General features: G+C 32.3%; 1 protein-coding gene and 2 long non-coding RNA genes across 4 annotated transcripts in view; all 3 read right to left on the bottom strand.

The window, feature by feature from the left end:
- Positions 1-894: 894 nt before the first annotated feature.
- The window catches only part of LOC143053510 (uncharacterized), a 37,776-nt gene continuing 21,210 nt past the window's right edge, over positions 895-17,460 (bottom strand). For both annotated transcript variants that reach the window (XR_012971386.1, XM_076226305.1), the window contains exon 3: positions 895-1,710. Coding sequence is in view for 1 of the 2 variants with exons in the window: in XM_076226305.1 (XP_076082420.1) it covers positions 1,673-1,710 (38 nt within the window). In the remaining variant the exon portion in view is untranslated. The remainder of the gene's footprint in view (positions 1,711-17,460) is intronic.
- On the bottom strand, positions 3,263-6,945 carry LOC143053506 (uncharacterized). The gene is made up of 3 exons (XR_012971382.1): positions 6,849-6,945; positions 4,657-4,744; positions 3,263-4,016 (listed from the first exon to the last, which is right to left on the bottom strand). It is a non-coding gene; the product is annotated as an uncharacterized LOC143053506 (long non-coding RNA).
- On the bottom strand, positions 12,401-16,646 carry LOC143053507 (uncharacterized). The gene is made up of 2 exons (XR_012971383.1): positions 16,477-16,646; positions 12,401-12,827 (listed from the first exon to the last, which is right to left on the bottom strand). It is a non-coding gene; the product is annotated as an uncharacterized LOC143053507 (long non-coding RNA).

Raw genomic sequence — 17,460 nt, forward strand, 5'->3', positions numbered from 1 at the left:
GCATATTAATGCATCCCTTTTATTAACCTGTACGATAAAAAAAATATGTACTCGCTATAGAATAGAAAAACAGTAAGTTATAAAAGGAGTAGGTCCGGTAAGGACTCATTTTGGCCTCAAACTTCAGTTTCATCTGACGAAAGACTTTGACCACTTTTTAAACACTTAATTGTCTATTTCACTTGATCCAATTAGTTTATGTGAAAGAATTTAACTGATTAAGTCATTAAAAACGATCCGATTGAAGCTCAAATATGAAAAATCTCTCAAATATGCCAAAAAACGTCACTTTTCAGATGGTTTTTGTAAAAAATGAAAGTGGACGCATCCGTTTTCATCCACAACCTTTACATATGTCATGTATTATCATAAAATACAACTTACATTGCAATATTAAGGATGAACACGAATGCGGGTACTTTCGTTTTACACGGAAACCGTCTAAAATTTAACTAAAATGATACAATTTTGAAGATTTCAGTAATTTAGCATGACTTAATGGTGCTACAACCCGATATATGTGCATTGTATTGTCAAAAACAGCCCATATTTATGTAGCAGAAGCATTCAACTGTCCAATAAATAACTCAAAGTCTACATTTTAACAATTTTGTAAAACTGTTATATTTTTGGGCCAAAAAGGGGCCTTACCGGACCTACTCTTTTCCTGATTTATGATGTAAACATACAGACATAGTATTGTCTATGACCTATAAATGAAATGATAGAAGGAAAATAATGTATTAAACAAATAAAGTCACACTATTCCCTTCGATGAAAACCTTGCAAGATCTTGCAATAATGTCTGTGTTTTTGTGTCGTCCAGGCAAACACATTAAAACTACAAAGAAAGTACGAAATAAAATAAAAACATTGTATGTTATCGTCCAGACAAACATATTAAAACTAAAAAGAAAGTAAGAAATCGAATAAAAACATTGGAATCGGAATATAATTTGTGTGTCAACTGAAGACTTTAAATTCACAGCGGAGAATTAAAGGGGACTTTGTGGACGAGGTCAGAATCGTTGATGATTATTTAGTTCTTACCTCGTGTTCTATAAGCTCTTGATTTACCATGTCCTCTATTTCCTTTGGTGGGTTGTTAGCATCCAAACAGTCTGGTGTCACTCTAATCTTCGGTAATTTATCAAAGTACCAAACTGCGTTTTGTATGATTTCACTTTTCATAAATTGATTATCATCTCTTAATTTCTTCATGTAGTTAACCCGGCTCTTCCACCAATTAAATTGGTGATGTTCTATTTGATCCGTGAAGAGACATTTCCAGTCATTAATTCCACTTTCAATTTTTTCGATAGATATTTTGTCAAAAACTGACGTGGATACTTTTGGTACACCCTTTGGCAATCCTACTTCCCCTTTATCGTTAAACATGAACATTCCACTTGTTGAAATCTTCCAAGGCCCAGCATGATTGGATTTGTAACACAATTTAATCTTATTAGATACTTCATCCATTGTAAATTTATAATGTAATGGCTTGGTATGTTTCCGTACATCAGCAATAAATGTTTCAAGCCAGTTCCTAATACCGTATTGCCAAATTAAATTGCTTGGATTTGGTAAGAGATCCAAAAGCTCAGGGATTCTTTCTGCGTCATTTCGACGGAGGGAATCTACTATTTAGCTAAAACCGGCATCAATATCCTCATGTGTATGTCCAACATACAGAAAAGAAAGGTGAACCTGCAAAAAAAAATATTTTCATAAAAAATTCTATCAAATTTTATATTGATTTGCACTTTAAAACTGTCCGCATAACGATTCTTGTATGTGCATTCTTTTGCTAATTGTTTTGACATTTCTCTGAAGCAATATTCCGACAGTCATGATAGTGGATGTATGTGGAGTATTTATATATTACACTTGATACATATCATGAATTCAGTTGGTCTAAAAATACGACGGGTGTCCCTCGAGGAGCTGTTAACCGAGTTTTCCGGTGGTACTGCAGTTACTTTATATTTTTAGGTAATTGTTTGTCTTAGTTGTTTTACTGTTGAATATTGAGATGATTTATTCTAATTGACTTTTCATTATGATTCTCCGTCTGTATATTTTCTCGCTTTATTACATCTTATTCATCATGTTATTTGGATAGGTATTAACACTGTGCGGGACAAATTTGCCATTCCGGTATCGGCAAATCTGACTTTGTCGGTTTACAAGATATCAAAAAAAAAAATTTGCCCAGTGATAGATTATTGAAAAATTAAAAAAATGCCATATGTCCCAACTTGTCACTGTTGTCACTCTTGTCACTGCAGCTGATTAAAAGTACATTTCCCATGGGAAATTTGATAATTCCCATGGGAATATTAGAATTTCCCATGGGAACATTGGAAGTTCCCATGGGAAAAATTACTTTTCCCATGGGAAGTTTAGAGTTCCCATAGGAACTTTAAAGTTCCCATGGGAAAAGATGAATACAAAAAGTTCCCATGGGAATTAATTTTTCCCATGGGAACAAATTTTCTTCCCATGGGAACAATTTTTCTTCCCATGGGAACAATATTTCTTCCCATGGGAACAAATCTTCTTCCCATGGGAACAATTTTTCTTCCCATGGGAACAATTTTTTTTCACATAGGAACAATTTTTCTTCCCATGGGAACATACTATATTACAATACAAACATTATTTTCCATTTGAATTTTTTTCTTCAGAAAAATTACAATTTGTTGCAAATACTGGATATATGAGAATAAAAGAGAATATACTTCTGCCTTAGCTGGATGGAAAGCTGTAGGGCATAACACATTTTTGGAACCTTGTAAAACATCTCAGAAAAGCAGATTTGTCTCCGGGACAAGTTTGCAATTCCGCTGAGTGCAAAAGTTGTTCACCTTAATTTTTGGAGTTAAGTCAAAATGAAGTTGATAACTTGGTTGGTATTGGTTCCCTGATATTTGTCCTAAAATTGTTTGGCTCTAGCACCACTGTTAAAAAAGTTATGCCCCTTTTTTCAACAATTTCCTTAGAGGAATAGTTGTTTTCCTCAAGGGAAATCAAATTTCCCTAAAGGAAAAAGATTTTTTCAAGGGAAAAAGATTTCCTTCAAGACAACAAATTTCCTCTAATGAAATCATTGTTCTTCAAATTTCCTCTAAAGAAATTTCTGAACATCAAATTTCCCTTATTTGTTCTTGTAAAACATTTCTTCGCTATACCATGTATACAAACAGTATAAATATAATTATTACAAGACTGTATAGTTGATGCAAATGATATTCAAAACTTTCATAAATGTTTGACTCAACATTTTAATGACATTGAAAATTGATAAAGTCTGACTGTTTAGATCTAGGTATTGTTCATACTTTTTATAAAATTTAACTATGATTTATAAAAAAAATTTGTAGCAAATGATTCTGTTTTCTTCATTTCTTTGTATAAATTGTTTCAATGCAATACACTAATAAGCAACCAATTTGAATGTCATACCATTTGTGGTGTTCTAAAGAATTAGTTTATATATTTGCAGATTAAATAATAAAATATACACTTTTCGTGTTATTTTAAATTAAAATTTTCTTCTGTTTCAGCTTGTGTACAGTTTTCAATCCACTACGTAAGAATTCAGTGAATACATTATTCTATTCACTTTATAACATTTTCCTTCAATTCTAAGAGAAAACATTTTTGCAAATTGTTCTTCAATGATCTTCTTCCGTATATTTGATATGAGGGAGCGATATAAATGAGTGGATAAAACTGGTGTTCCTTTGTTCTGCATTCTCCTTTCTTTCGAATAATATATATAATATGTTGTTGCTTTTATGCAATAGTGTTTTTGTGTATCTATGATAGAACTCCATTTTGTTTATTGGCATTATCATGTGATAATGATGAAATTTCCTGTTTCTTTTTTGCAGGAATGCACACATTCCAGTTCAAATTAATCCAATTATGCACTTTGTAAATAAATTTCAACTTTAAGTTTCCTCTTCAGTAATGACCTATTGATCATGAAAACCAAGATGTCTGATCACCTATAAATACACAAAATAAACAAATAAAATGTTATAAATGGAGAGAGAAACAGCAAAAAACATGATAAATGTTTTTCATATGTATCTTTCTTTATTAAAATTCATTAAGTAAACTTGAACCTTGTAAAAAATAATTAGCTGTGATGTAAGACTAGAAAGTATAAAACGCAAAATAAAGTAGTCGCGAAAAATTAGTTGATTTACATCAGTCCAGTCTGTGTTTGCAGGAAATTTACATCATAGGTTGCCATATTCCTATTGTGCCTGTCCAAAGTTCAGAGCCTGTAGTTTTTGTAAGTTTAGTCTGACACTAAAATTTAGTGGTTGTTGTTGTTGTTGTTTCATACCGGTTATATTTATTTTTTGTAATTTATTTTGTTATAAACTAGGTAATTAGTTTTACAGTTTGGACATGTTGGATTGTTTCAATTTTTCATCTTTGGGTCTTTTATAGCTGCCTTCTTTGACTATAGGGTATGTATTTTCTCATTATTGAAGGTCGTTACAGGCCTACAATTGCTTTCTTAAAGCCATGATAGTTTTCATATTTAATATACCACATCTTTTAATTTTTATAGTAATCATGATTATCATCTTTCAAGTTCAACAACTTTAAAAAAATAAATAAAAGTGGCCTTACCATTTAGGTTTAGTTTGCTTCTGCAAATTTTAAATTGCCTATCATTTCTGCTGTTTATAATTTCTCTGTATCTTCTATAGTTCTTGTCCTATACATAAAAGAGTAAAAGTTATTATTGAATGGCATCTTGCATCAATATTTTTTTTTGCTGTTTAATGTACGTAACATGATGTATATTAATGTGTGTTTAATAAGAAGAGTGCACACGCTGAAATGTCTCGCCTTCTTTGACTAATCATTGATAATATGTTGATAGTCCTAAGTATAAAGCTTTATCACAACTGTCACATAAACTTAACATTAACCAAGATAAATAAATAAAGACTAATGAACCATGAGAATGAGGTCAATGTCAGATGAACCATGCCAGGCAGACATATACAGCTAACAAGGCTTCAATGCAACAATTATAGTTGACCTATTACTTATAGTTTAAGAAAAATAGACCAAATCACAAAAACACTGATCAATGAACCGTGAAAATGAGATCAAGGTCAAATAAAACCTGTGCCACTGACATATAGATCAAAAAATATTTCTATACACCAAATACAGTTGACCTATGGCTTATAGTATTTAATAGATAAAGACCAAAACTCAAAAACTTAATTTTGACCACTGAACCATGAAAATGAGGTCAAGGTCAGATGACATCATCCCACTAGACGTACACCTTACAATCATTTCATACAACAAATATAGTAGACCTATTGCATAAAGTAAAACACAAAAACTTAACTATAACCACTGAACCATGAAAATTGTCATAAATAGCATAGCCACCTCTTAGTTTTGAGAACAACATGCGTTAATTGTGCAAGTATAATCATTGATAAATCATGCACAAGATTGACTTTTTTTAAAAAGCCTATATATTGAAATTTTCTGAAAATATTGCATGCATTTATTAATCATGTTAATATGACCAATTTCAAGAAATGCGCAAAGATGTGAGAGGATTTATATAATTGTAATTTCAGGAATTTACAGTAAAGGCTTTCATCCCCACTGCATTTTGCACTTTTCCCACGTCAGGAGCCAGAAGTTATGGCCTTTGTGACCTTTGTATGATTCTTATTTTAGTTTCTGTTTTAATATCAAAGAGTTTAATATGACGTCCATTATCACTCAACTAGTATACATTTTTGTTTAATGGCAAGCTAAAGCATGCCTCACAGGCAGGGATCCAGGAGGGTCTGAGGGTTGGACATGTTGGAACCCCCCTTTCTACATTGTTCTTTATTGGACGATCAATGCATTTGAATTTTAAAATTAACACCATTCGAACGTAAATATATTTCAAAATTAAGATGCTGCAATGTACAATCCCAGTAGAGCTGGGAAGATGGTATAAGTCATTCCAAAAGAAGAAAGGACATGCAATCTGTGTTTAACTCAATAACTGCAATTGGCAATGAATTCCATTATTTCATGTATTTATTTGAATGCAATTCTTTATTAGTTAAAAAATATCAGAAATCAGCATATTCCAGAGTACTATGTGAAATATCAGAATAAGCAAAAATGAAAGGACTAACTGTCATTGACAAATATTAACTTATTGTTTAAAAATGTGTCTATATTCATTTCAAAGTTAACTAAAATATTATAATGTTAAAATATTATAATATAAAGTAATTTTCCATATATTTTATTTCTAAGTTGTTTTTTTTTTTTTTTTAATTGTATGTGATTGTATTTTGTAATTTACCTCTTGTTTCACATGTCAATGTGACGGAGTGTTTTTTCAAATAAAGCATATTGTATTGTATTGTATTGTATTGAATGGGGACATGTAGTTGGACCCCCCCCCCCCCCCCCATTTGTCTTTGGTTAGGAACCCCTCCTCGGGTTGTTGGATTTTCTCGTTGCATTGAAGACCCATTGGTGCCCTTTGGCTGCTATCTGCTCTTTGGTCTTTTGATACATTCCCCATTTACATTTCGATTTTATATTCAGTTCTATTATAAATGTTAGACTTCTTGTTGATTTGGTTTCACATTTCGGCTTCGTCAGAGGAAAGCGTTCCAGAAATAAAATAGCCTTGCAAGACGTCATAATTATTTGGACTAGATTTTCACCACCATCAACATTGTCTCACTGTGGAAGCTTGTCTCACTGTGGAAGAAATGAGTTTGGCGCGTTTACAAAAATATAATTGTCTGTGCTGACAGGGGAGTGTGTGTGCATACCATTATTTAAATTTTCTAAACCTTCTTTTTCAATATTTTGTGCATTTCTTGGTAATATACTGTCAGACCTCGAGTGCTGCTTTACAAAAACGATCAATTACAAGTAATGTAGGGGAAGGAAACTAGCTAAAAAGACCAAAAATAAGCCACAACTAATGGGGTCTCATTGGGGGTTCTGTTCACGTATCTCGCTTTATAGTTACTATTTATTTTTTTTAGATTCCCGCATCCCGCTTACACTATGTAAGTAAACAATTCTAATATTTTTGTAATTTCCTATGTCCCGCTAAACTTCATTTCCAGTTTTCACGGCACAATAATTTGACTATTAGTGACACTAAGTACTGTGGTATTTTCAGTGGGTATTTTACCAATAAGGCCATATATTTCGGTGTGTAGAAATACCGCAAAGGAATTCTTAATGGAGCTGACTAAGAAGAAAGTTTTTGCATTAAGGACACTAGAGACATATATATACACATGTGTATATATGTCTCTGAGGACACTAAAACGATGTTTTAAGATCACAGAGAATATGGATATATAGGAGGATATGATTAAATACCTCATATCTGTAAAGTTAGGTATCAATAGATATTGTAATTTTGAAGTTAAATGACTTTTTAATCAACGCGTGCCACTCGGCACGTGACCAACGGCTTATTGCAAATTCACTAATCATCATGTTCAATCAACCTAATCCAATACACAATTGTCTTTTTATCGTTACTTATTGATTAATTAATGGTTGTTGTTGAATAAACCTAACGGTTTAGCGTGGTTAAATTTCAAGTTTATGAAAGAAAAATAAAAAAAACATGAATTTTGTGTTTTAAAACTTTGCCTTTGTTATATTTTGTTTTTAAGGAAATTGCTATGCAAGCTTTTTTTTAAATTAAAGAACCCTATTTTGAGATACAAATTGAGACAAAAATGCTTTTGAGATTTCGTTTCCTTGTTAACAACACAAGATTTGACATATATTATCATTATACCTTGAATGAGTGACATATGCATGAGAGTTTGTGGTGTCCGTGGGGTTCTTCAAAATCCGATTACAGAAGTAATATAGAAAAACTCCAAGAGGTAAAATTATATTACGTTTTAAAAAGAGACTATAAATCATAACTGTCTCCTATGAACAATAACTTTAAAACTGATGTCAATGCTTTTTTTTAACAATTCATCTTTATTTCAACAATTGAAGATGAATACCATTTTATTTTATAATGTAATAAGCATCGTGATGTAAGAAATATAATTCACAATGTGTAGGCGCGAATCTAGAGCTTGAAGCGGAGGTTTGGGGGAGGGGGTACGTGATAAATGTTTAGAATACTAGAGAAGTTTTCTTGTTATATAAAACCACATGTTTTTCAATAAATGGCAAACTTTTTGTTCATCCGGCATATGGTTACTCTAAATAAACTTTTGATTAGTTTAATTATTTGATTACAGATCGTATCTACCCGTTTTGCAATTGCTGTATCACCCTAAATGAGGCTAATAAAGATATGTATAATAAAATATAGAGGTAGCAGTCTTGGATTGTCTTAATTAAATCCTTTGATCCTCTAATTATCAAGTTACCCTCTGGCCAATGTAATTATGACTTGTGCATATTTAAAGAAGTTACTATATATATCTTTATTCTCATAAAGCAAATGCATTACATCGGTACAGAGATAACAAATACAACAATAAATATTTACAATATGTACAAAACAAGCGAGAGATGTTACAAAAGTTACAAGCCAGGAGTACAAGCACGGGCCGACAAACACAATTAAGTATTTATATTTTCTATAAAAAAAAACAAAGCTCCTTCAGAACTGGTTTTCTTGTACTTGACATAACTTCAGAGAATTTAACTGTATTTTGCCGTTTTGTAAAATATGCAGTTAAAAACTCTTTTCGTTTTTGATTGAAAAAATTGCATTCAAATATAAAATGATGTTCGTCACCTATTTGTCGATTGTTACATAGACTGCAAAAGCGGTTTTCTCTGATTACGTTTTGCCATCTTCCTGTTTCAATCGGCAACTTAGTATTAGTCGTTTGAAACCGACAAAAAACAATAGCGTCTTTGAAGTCCAAAATATTAAAATATTCTTCAATTTCAAGTTTTTCTTAAAATTTTTGTAGTTTATACCTTTTGACGAATTTTGAATGAGGGAATTCCAGTTCTGAATATATTGATCTAGCAATCTCTGCTTTATGACAGTTTTTAACCATTCTTTATTAACAAAATTTTGTGACTCCCATATGTTTGAGAAACCACAATCTTGAAATATTTTTTGTATAAACAAGATCCATTTTATCTGGTTATTATGTAGCGACAACGTGTCACCCTATTCAATATATAGTAAAGATAACATTAAAAAATATTTTAAGATTTTCAAGCGGTGTGGTTGGGTGTCATGTTGACAGGGGGGCTGGGTTTACCTTAATTATGATTAAAACATGTTTTTTGTACTGCCTCTAATCAACAGAAACTAAAATCTCATTAAAAATGAAAAATCAGAATATATTTTAATATAAAATTTATAGAACAGAAGTTAAGTATCCCATAAAACATAATGAATCATTATGTATACATGCAGAGACCAAAGCAGCAAAGATATAGTCAATAGAATCTATTTGCATTTGCCTATGTTCTATCCTTATAAAACCTTGCTGTGAGGCATGGTCCCTGACATCAGAAAAATGAATGAAGTATTGGCCATTGGACGTTAAGCAACCAAATATAAATCCTCACTTTTCCGTGAAGTGTTCACAATTATTTGTCTTTTTAAAATTAAAAGGATTAAAAATTCCCAAACTGAAAAGAGTTGAAAATACTTTATTACTTTAGAAGTAAAAATTATAACAGACAGAATAAATACGGCAGAAACAAACAAATGGGAAAAAAATAGAGAACAATTTAAAATACCATATATACATGTTTAAACAGTATACTAGCAGATTATGAACGGGTCAAGGTTGAGCGAACGTGAATTTCTACCTATTACACTAAAAAGGTGACAATCAATTTTTTTAGGCACGTGTCGAATACACATTCGATAACTTTCTAATTAAAAAAAGGTATAATTGTAAAATTTAAAATTATGAATTTTTAAAAAGTCTATTTTTATATGCCATGTCCTTTGTAACAGTTGTATCATTCTATCAGGTCCTTAGTGCACATTTTTGTTCTTAGTGCACTAAGGAGATCCTTTGCGGTATTACTACGGACCCCATATATTTGAAGCTGTTCAAAATACTGTACATTATAGGTACGTGTATCAGATTGAACAATAATTGTCATATATATAAAAAGAATAGGTAATCTGGTATGAAATATGTCCACTGGAACGACCGTGCAAGTGCTATATATATTATAGCCAGTCAAGGTCGTTAAAAACTTCTATTTGTTGTTGTCCACTGAAAATAAGCTCTTGAATACACGAATCCCCGTTTTATTAATGCCAAATTTATTTGTTAGTATTTCTTATTCTTTTTCTAATGATTTTATCATATATTTTTTTGTGAAATTTTCTGTGTGGTTGAACATGAAATTGCCTCCGATGCTACAAGGATTTGTATAGTAAGAAGGATTGGAATCTCGCGGTTTATCGTAATCTCTTCCGCGGCGAGACTTCGGTACTCGCCACTATTACTACTACTAATACTCGTCACTTACGATATCGGAACGTGATTTTTTGTACACATGCATCGAGTTGTGTTCTTATTTTTGTCACGTATAGACAATGTTGTAATGGTCAAGGACTTTATTCATTCTTAAACGTATTAATTATTGATTTTCACTCAAGTTTCAATTGACGAAAAAGCATAGTTTAACTGTTTTATTTGATGGACATTGTAATGCAATGTGTATGACGGCAGTTGACAATGTGTTTGTATGTTAACTTCTGTAATTTTTTATTTTCAGTCAATTGTCAAAGAAATTAAAAAAAATCTTATTCTTTTAAATTATGTCATTATAGCTATATGCGAATTTGCATCTTCGGAAACTCTTTCAATCTCGGGAAACAGGTGCAAAACATTTTTTGTGGCAAAAAAGAACTGACAACACATTTCAGGACGAATTACTGCATTGCGTTTTATATACATAGTGGCTAGTCATTATCATAAGTTTGGAACAAGTACTGTTAAAGAGGGAGCTATGCTGGTAAACCCTATAAAACTGCCTCTGCATGTCACTGTAGCCGGTTTCAATCATCATAAACATATATAGGCATAAAAGAAACGTTAGCCAGTGTGTTATAAATTATCAATGCAAGCAAAATTTTTTAATTGTACTAATAACATCACTTTTGTTTCTTATCAGAGCACGTTCATCAATTTGTGCATGAATTTGATAGGGCAATTTTATAGTGTCAGCTCTCTGTCATACATGTCATACATGTATAACGGCCTCTCAAGTAGTCAGTCATGGAATTATTCCTGGTTATGTATTATTCATGTATAATACAGAAATTAACTTGAAAAGAGCGACTTGTCATATATCAAAGAAGACTATCTTTTTCTGATTGTACATTGGTACACTTTCATATGAGGTACGCAACAGCAGTTTACATCAAGTATTAAAACAAAAGTAATACTTTTCTGTTTGTAACTTTCATGCTTGGTAGGTCTAAATTGTAGTGTCTATAGATATTTATCAATAAATGTCTTTGCAAACATAACTAAAATGTTTCTTGTCTAACAGAAGATACTTTTTGTACCATTTTGCCTTGTATTGACTTTATAGCGCACAGTTACTAATATGCATGTACAACACTGACTTTTGTCCATCAAGGAAAGATTGAATAATTGCTTACCGGTACTTGAACATCATTTGAACTTTGGTGAACTGAGCTGTCTCATTCGATTGACAATCATACCACATCTCTTTACTCTTAGGTCTTAACTTCAAATTTGGTATAAAAACTATTTTGACAATAAATGTCTTTGTTAAGACGTACATGATAACTATAAAATGGTTATTGTCTAACAGAAGATACTTTTTGTACAATTTTGCCTTGTACATGTATTGATTTTATAGCTCATAATTACGAATATACTGTATAATACATGTAAAACAATTTTTGTCTATCAAGATAAGAAATAACAATAGATTGAATAATTGCTTTCATCAACATCATTTGTTTCTTATGTGAACTGAGCGGTCTCATTCCATTGGCAATCATACCACATCCCGCATCTCTTAACTCTTATGTCTAAACTTCAAATTTGGTATAAAAACAATTTTTTGTGCATGTATTATGTATGGGCTGTTGGTTTCATGTGATAATATTTATTGACCTGCTATGCTGCATGGGTTTTGTTGATGGTGATTGACATACATTCATTGATTCAATCATTGTACATGTAGACTACTAGTTTTTTAAATCTTCATTTGATATTGAATGGATAGTTGTCTCATTTCAATCATATCCCATGTCTCCTTGCTTATTTTACTACACATACATGTACATCGTCAATATACACTCAACACCAAGCAGATTTGAAGTATTAAATGAATCTGGCATGTAATGGAATTTAAAAGAAGATGTTCAATGATTTATTTTTATATTAAAATATAGAAATAATCCAATTTAACCCAGGTATCACATGATCATCTATCAAGTCACTATCAAAGTTCCCTACACACAAAGCGTAGCTTTCAAGTTTAGGATAAAAAAAGGTAGAAGAGATTAAATGTTAATGATCCAATGAAACATTGTTGGTATATCCTCCATAAATGATATTCAGAGGAACGTTCTGGTCAAAAGTGGCATTCAGTTGTACACTAGTATTTCTATTTCTATTTGAAGGCATGCCATTTATATCATGTATATATGTTAGTCCACATGATAAGTGCATGAATGGCCAACTGCTGTTCGCACACAACTGCTTAGACTTTTTTGGGGACTTGAATCCTTGTGCCTAGACTTTTCTTCTTAACATTCACCAGTTTGAGCATTTTGGAAAATACTGAAAAAAAGGTGTAATATAGTTACATGTGACAATAGCAATACTACCTCAAGATCTCTGCTCGAATAATTATATTTGCAAAATTTATGTTAGATTTCTATGGGTTTATGCAAATTCAGGAATAATTTAAATTTGTAGCAATGTTTCTATTGTTTTAAAATAAAATATTTTGCAATATTGTAGGATCAAAAGATGTCGCAAACAAACAAAAAATCAAAAATAACAATAAAAGGAATAAATGTTAGATATGTTGGATAACATATATAAAACTCTAACTGGACTTGACTGAAGTATAGTTTAGAGCAGTTCGGTCTAGAAAAGATAAAGCTCGGGTACATTTGTAATGCACAGGTTTAAAAAAATTATGACGTCTTGCTATTTTAATTATTTGCTTTGACGCCGTTGCAGGAAAAAATCTTTCATTGCATTGTTGGATTTGAAGTTGTTGCAGGAAAACATTATTTAGCCTAGCAAAATGCCATAATTAACAGGCATAATAATTAATTGGACTTAAATTTGTAATGCATGTGATATGTGGTATAATTTATAAACAGATAGAGAAGAAGGGAGTCCATAATAATAACATGCATAATAAAAGGGGGGCAGTGATTTATAATGAAGACCAAAACAGCACTACCCATACATCATTAAAGGCATTAAAGTAGATGAGCTGTGTTGGTGTATACAGTGAAACCTGTCCAAACCGAACACCCACGGGACTTTGCGTTTTGTTCGGTTTTCACAGGTGTTCGGATTGTAGAGGTAAACGGAAGTCGACACCAAAATAATTTTAGCACTTACTGACAAGGGATAATAGGTGACACAACAGACGACTATTTATTTTCGTGATGATATAGATGTAAGCGTAAAAATATAAGTAGATAAAGATAGACCTATTGGTACATTTTTGTTTATAAATGAAACGCCACTCCGTCAATCACGCTTGTCGTTGTGAAACTACAATGTATAAATCGTTCAATGATGTTCGACGTGGAGCAATTTTGCCTTTTACAATTATTTTCTAATCCATTAATTCACTGACCACTTCATATTCCAAGTCACTGTCAAATGACGATTCCGTAGTTGAGTCGAGATCGTCATTGTACACACGAGTTCTCGGACTAAACTTGCCCCCGCTGGTTGATACTTCGCAACACGATAAGAGTGAAACAACAGCAGGGGTCCAGTTGTGTCCAGTTTATTCCCGGACTTTATCGTTGTTAAATAGCTTACGGAAGTCTTCAGGAGCATCCGAATCAAATATATAGGGCCTCTAAAGGGAATCCGGCAATCGAAAGCCATTGACCTTGTCGTGTTGCATGACTTCCTAATCCAGTGAAAGGCTTTAAAACTTTAAAACTATTACTTAATTAAACAGTTTAGCTACAGAATGGCAGTCACGATAATTATTTGAGTAACGTGCATTTAATTGATCTAAGGGAAAGTTCCTTTCTTGTCATTTTCAGCGATGGGGGCCGCTGACCAGTTTAACGTTTCTTTACAACATAAATCATTTGATCACTGAATACATGAACACAAACATGCTAATTAGTTTGTCATAACAACTCACCAGTTAATTTAACTTCAAATACCCTCGGGGATACTCTGTCATCCTGTGTTTGTTTAATGAAATCATGAAAATAATTAAAAATATTTTTTTGTTTTCATTGCTATCGATCGATTTTAACAGGTAATTTTTAGATACATATTTACTATCGAGCCTTCAAAAATCGTTCGGAATTCGGTGTTGACAGGGTTCGGTTTTTTTAGGTTAGATTAACGTTAATTGATAGGGAAATTTTGTGGGACTTTGAAAATTGTTCGGTTTAAACTGAAATTCAGTTTTATCAGGGTTCGGTTTACCCAGGTTTCACTGTAATTATTTTGATGTCAGTAAAAATGTACATTCATTTGTACACAATGTACGTTCACAATACCATGATGCTGGTAAACACTGGGCTGAACATTTGAAAATATTACCATCCATGCATTGTCCCTTTCCACATCGGCAAAGGCAAATCTATGGAGTTTTCTATGGAACATGGCTAGTTAAAATTGATGTAAAACTATTTCAAAACACATGTTTAACGATTTCATTTCGGTATAAACAGGAAGGAAGTATCAGATTATTATGACAACTGGATCCCCTCCCAATTTAGGCCTGGTAAATTGCGATTCATCTGAGAACCACATTGATGTTTAAAGACAGAAAAGTATCACAATTCCCCTATTTAGCGGTTTGAGCTTTCTTCAATACACGTTATCACCAATGTTTTACGTTTGTAAACATGTCTGAACATTAATCTAGGCCAATTGAAGAACTTTATTCATTTTTCCCAAGCCACCCACATTTTCGCTCCAGAACGCCATTTTTGTTGTAATCAACTCAAAGAAACGTAAAAAAATAGGAAAACTAATGCATCAATCACTACGAAATTTACTCAATACACGAAGAAATCATATATCTATCAGAAAATATAAATTTTATCACTCATCTCCGTTTTTTGAGGAAGGAGTATAAAAATAGAAAATGATGATGGGACCGCCATCGTACATTGTGTACAACAAGATTTGTGGTATGGAATCATCTCTCGAAAAAGATCTGGCAGAAAGACAACTCTCGATATCTGGATTTAACTCCAAAAACTGGTTTTCTAAAATACGTTGCTTACTTGCACAATACAATCTACAATCAGCTCATGAACTTATACAGAACCCAGTCAGCAGATACAAATGGAAAGCAAGTGTTAAGAAGGCAGTGGACAACGTTTGGCATGAACAACTCAGGACAAAAGTATCATTATTCAGCTCTCTTCGCAATTTATCTGCAAATAATACTCTATGGCACAATACTCATCCATGTCTTGCAAGTGTTGGTACCTCTGCACAAGATATTAGCCGCCTACAACCAAAATTAAAGCTATTAACAGGAACTTATTACCTGCAAAGCAATAAGGCTGCATTTAACCAAAACTCAATAGATCCAACGTGTCTTCTCTGCAATGAAAATTCAGAAACTGTTGAACATTTTATTCTAGACTGTAAACCTCTGAATAACACTCGTATACCATACTTGCATGAATTAGACTGCTTTCTTCGTAGCATTAAAAACTGTGATAAATGCTTTAACCTAACCAGCTTAGTAATAAATAAACAGCTTATTTTAGATCCAAGTAGATTATTATGCGCATGTGGCTGTAGATGCAAATGTATGGACAACTGCTTCAAAGTAGAGTATATAAATAGAAAACTGTGCTATGCTTTACATACCAAAAGAAATGAACTTTTGAAAGCTCTACCGTCAAACAAACGAAAGGGCCATTGAATGTAGCCAACATTCACCCCACGGGCGTAGATTTTTGCTTTTCTTGAATACCGAACACCCCTGTAAATATAGTCCTGTAAATATATATTGTGAACTTTTAAACCGATTCTGAAAAGAAGTGCTCCTTTAAAGGAGGGAATTCCTTATACAGATACAGATACAGATAGGCGGGATAGGGTGAGGTCACTTCGGTCAATATGCAAATTAATTATATGGAGCCGTGTATTCTTACTGCGATCGTAAAAGTTATTCATAACACCAGAACCATTTTAAACTTCTTATTTCAAGCATAATATTTGATAAATATAGATTGTAGATACTTACATATCGATGTCTATTTGTTTAGGTGATGCAAATGTCAGCCATTAATCAGAGCTAGTTTAACATTTTCCAGATGCATCACGGGTAATCTCACAAAATCTCGCGCCGCAGAAGATATTATACTACAGTCTATGCAAAAGCCCACGAGATTCCAATCCTTCTTACTATACAAATCATTGGATGCTACAAAGAAAATTTGTTTAATGTCAAATGTTGCAATATATGCTAAGTAATACACGTGGACAGGATGTTCCCCAAAAAATAAGTTATACACACCCCAAGGGTACACGCTAGTGTCATATGGAAGATTACTGGGTCACCTGTAAGATGGTAATCAGCCATGCAACTAATCAGGTTACTTAACTGACCATGTCACTTCAATTTAAAGTTTATCGGTAGATCAAAATGATAAATTCGTTTTAATTAAACATTTCAGATCTAAAGGATTTATTATTATAATGAAGGGAAAATAATTAAATCATATCGTATTATTTTCAAAAGATTATTTATTTTCATATTTTTTTTTATCTATGCCGGGAAAGAATTGAAAACTGTATTTATAATTTTTAAAGGAGTAGGTCCAGTAAGACCACTTTTTGGCCCCAAAATATAGCAGTTTTACAAAATTGTTAAAATGTAAACTTTTAGTTATTCATTGGACAGTACAATGCTTCTGCTACATAAATTTGGGCTGATTTTGACAATACAATGCACATATATCGGGTACTAGCACCATTAAGTCATGCTAAATTACTGAAATCTTCACAATTGTAGCATTTTTGTTAAATTTTAGACGGTTTTCGTGTAAAACGAAAGTGGCCGCATTCGTGTTCATCCTTAATATTGAAATGTAAGTTGTATTTTATGATTATACATAACATATATAAAGGTTGAGGATGAACACGGATGCGGCCACTTTCATTTTTGACAAAAACCATCTGAAAAATGACATTTTTCGGCATATTTGGTAGATTTTTCATATTTTAG

This window comes from Mytilus galloprovincialis, chromosome 12 (genome assembly GCF_965363235.1).
Source record: "Mytilus galloprovincialis chromosome 12, xbMytGall1.hap1.1, whole genome shotgun sequence".
Classification (NCBI taxonomy): domain Eukaryota; kingdom Metazoa; phylum Mollusca; class Bivalvia; order Mytilida; family Mytilidae; genus Mytilus; species Mytilus galloprovincialis.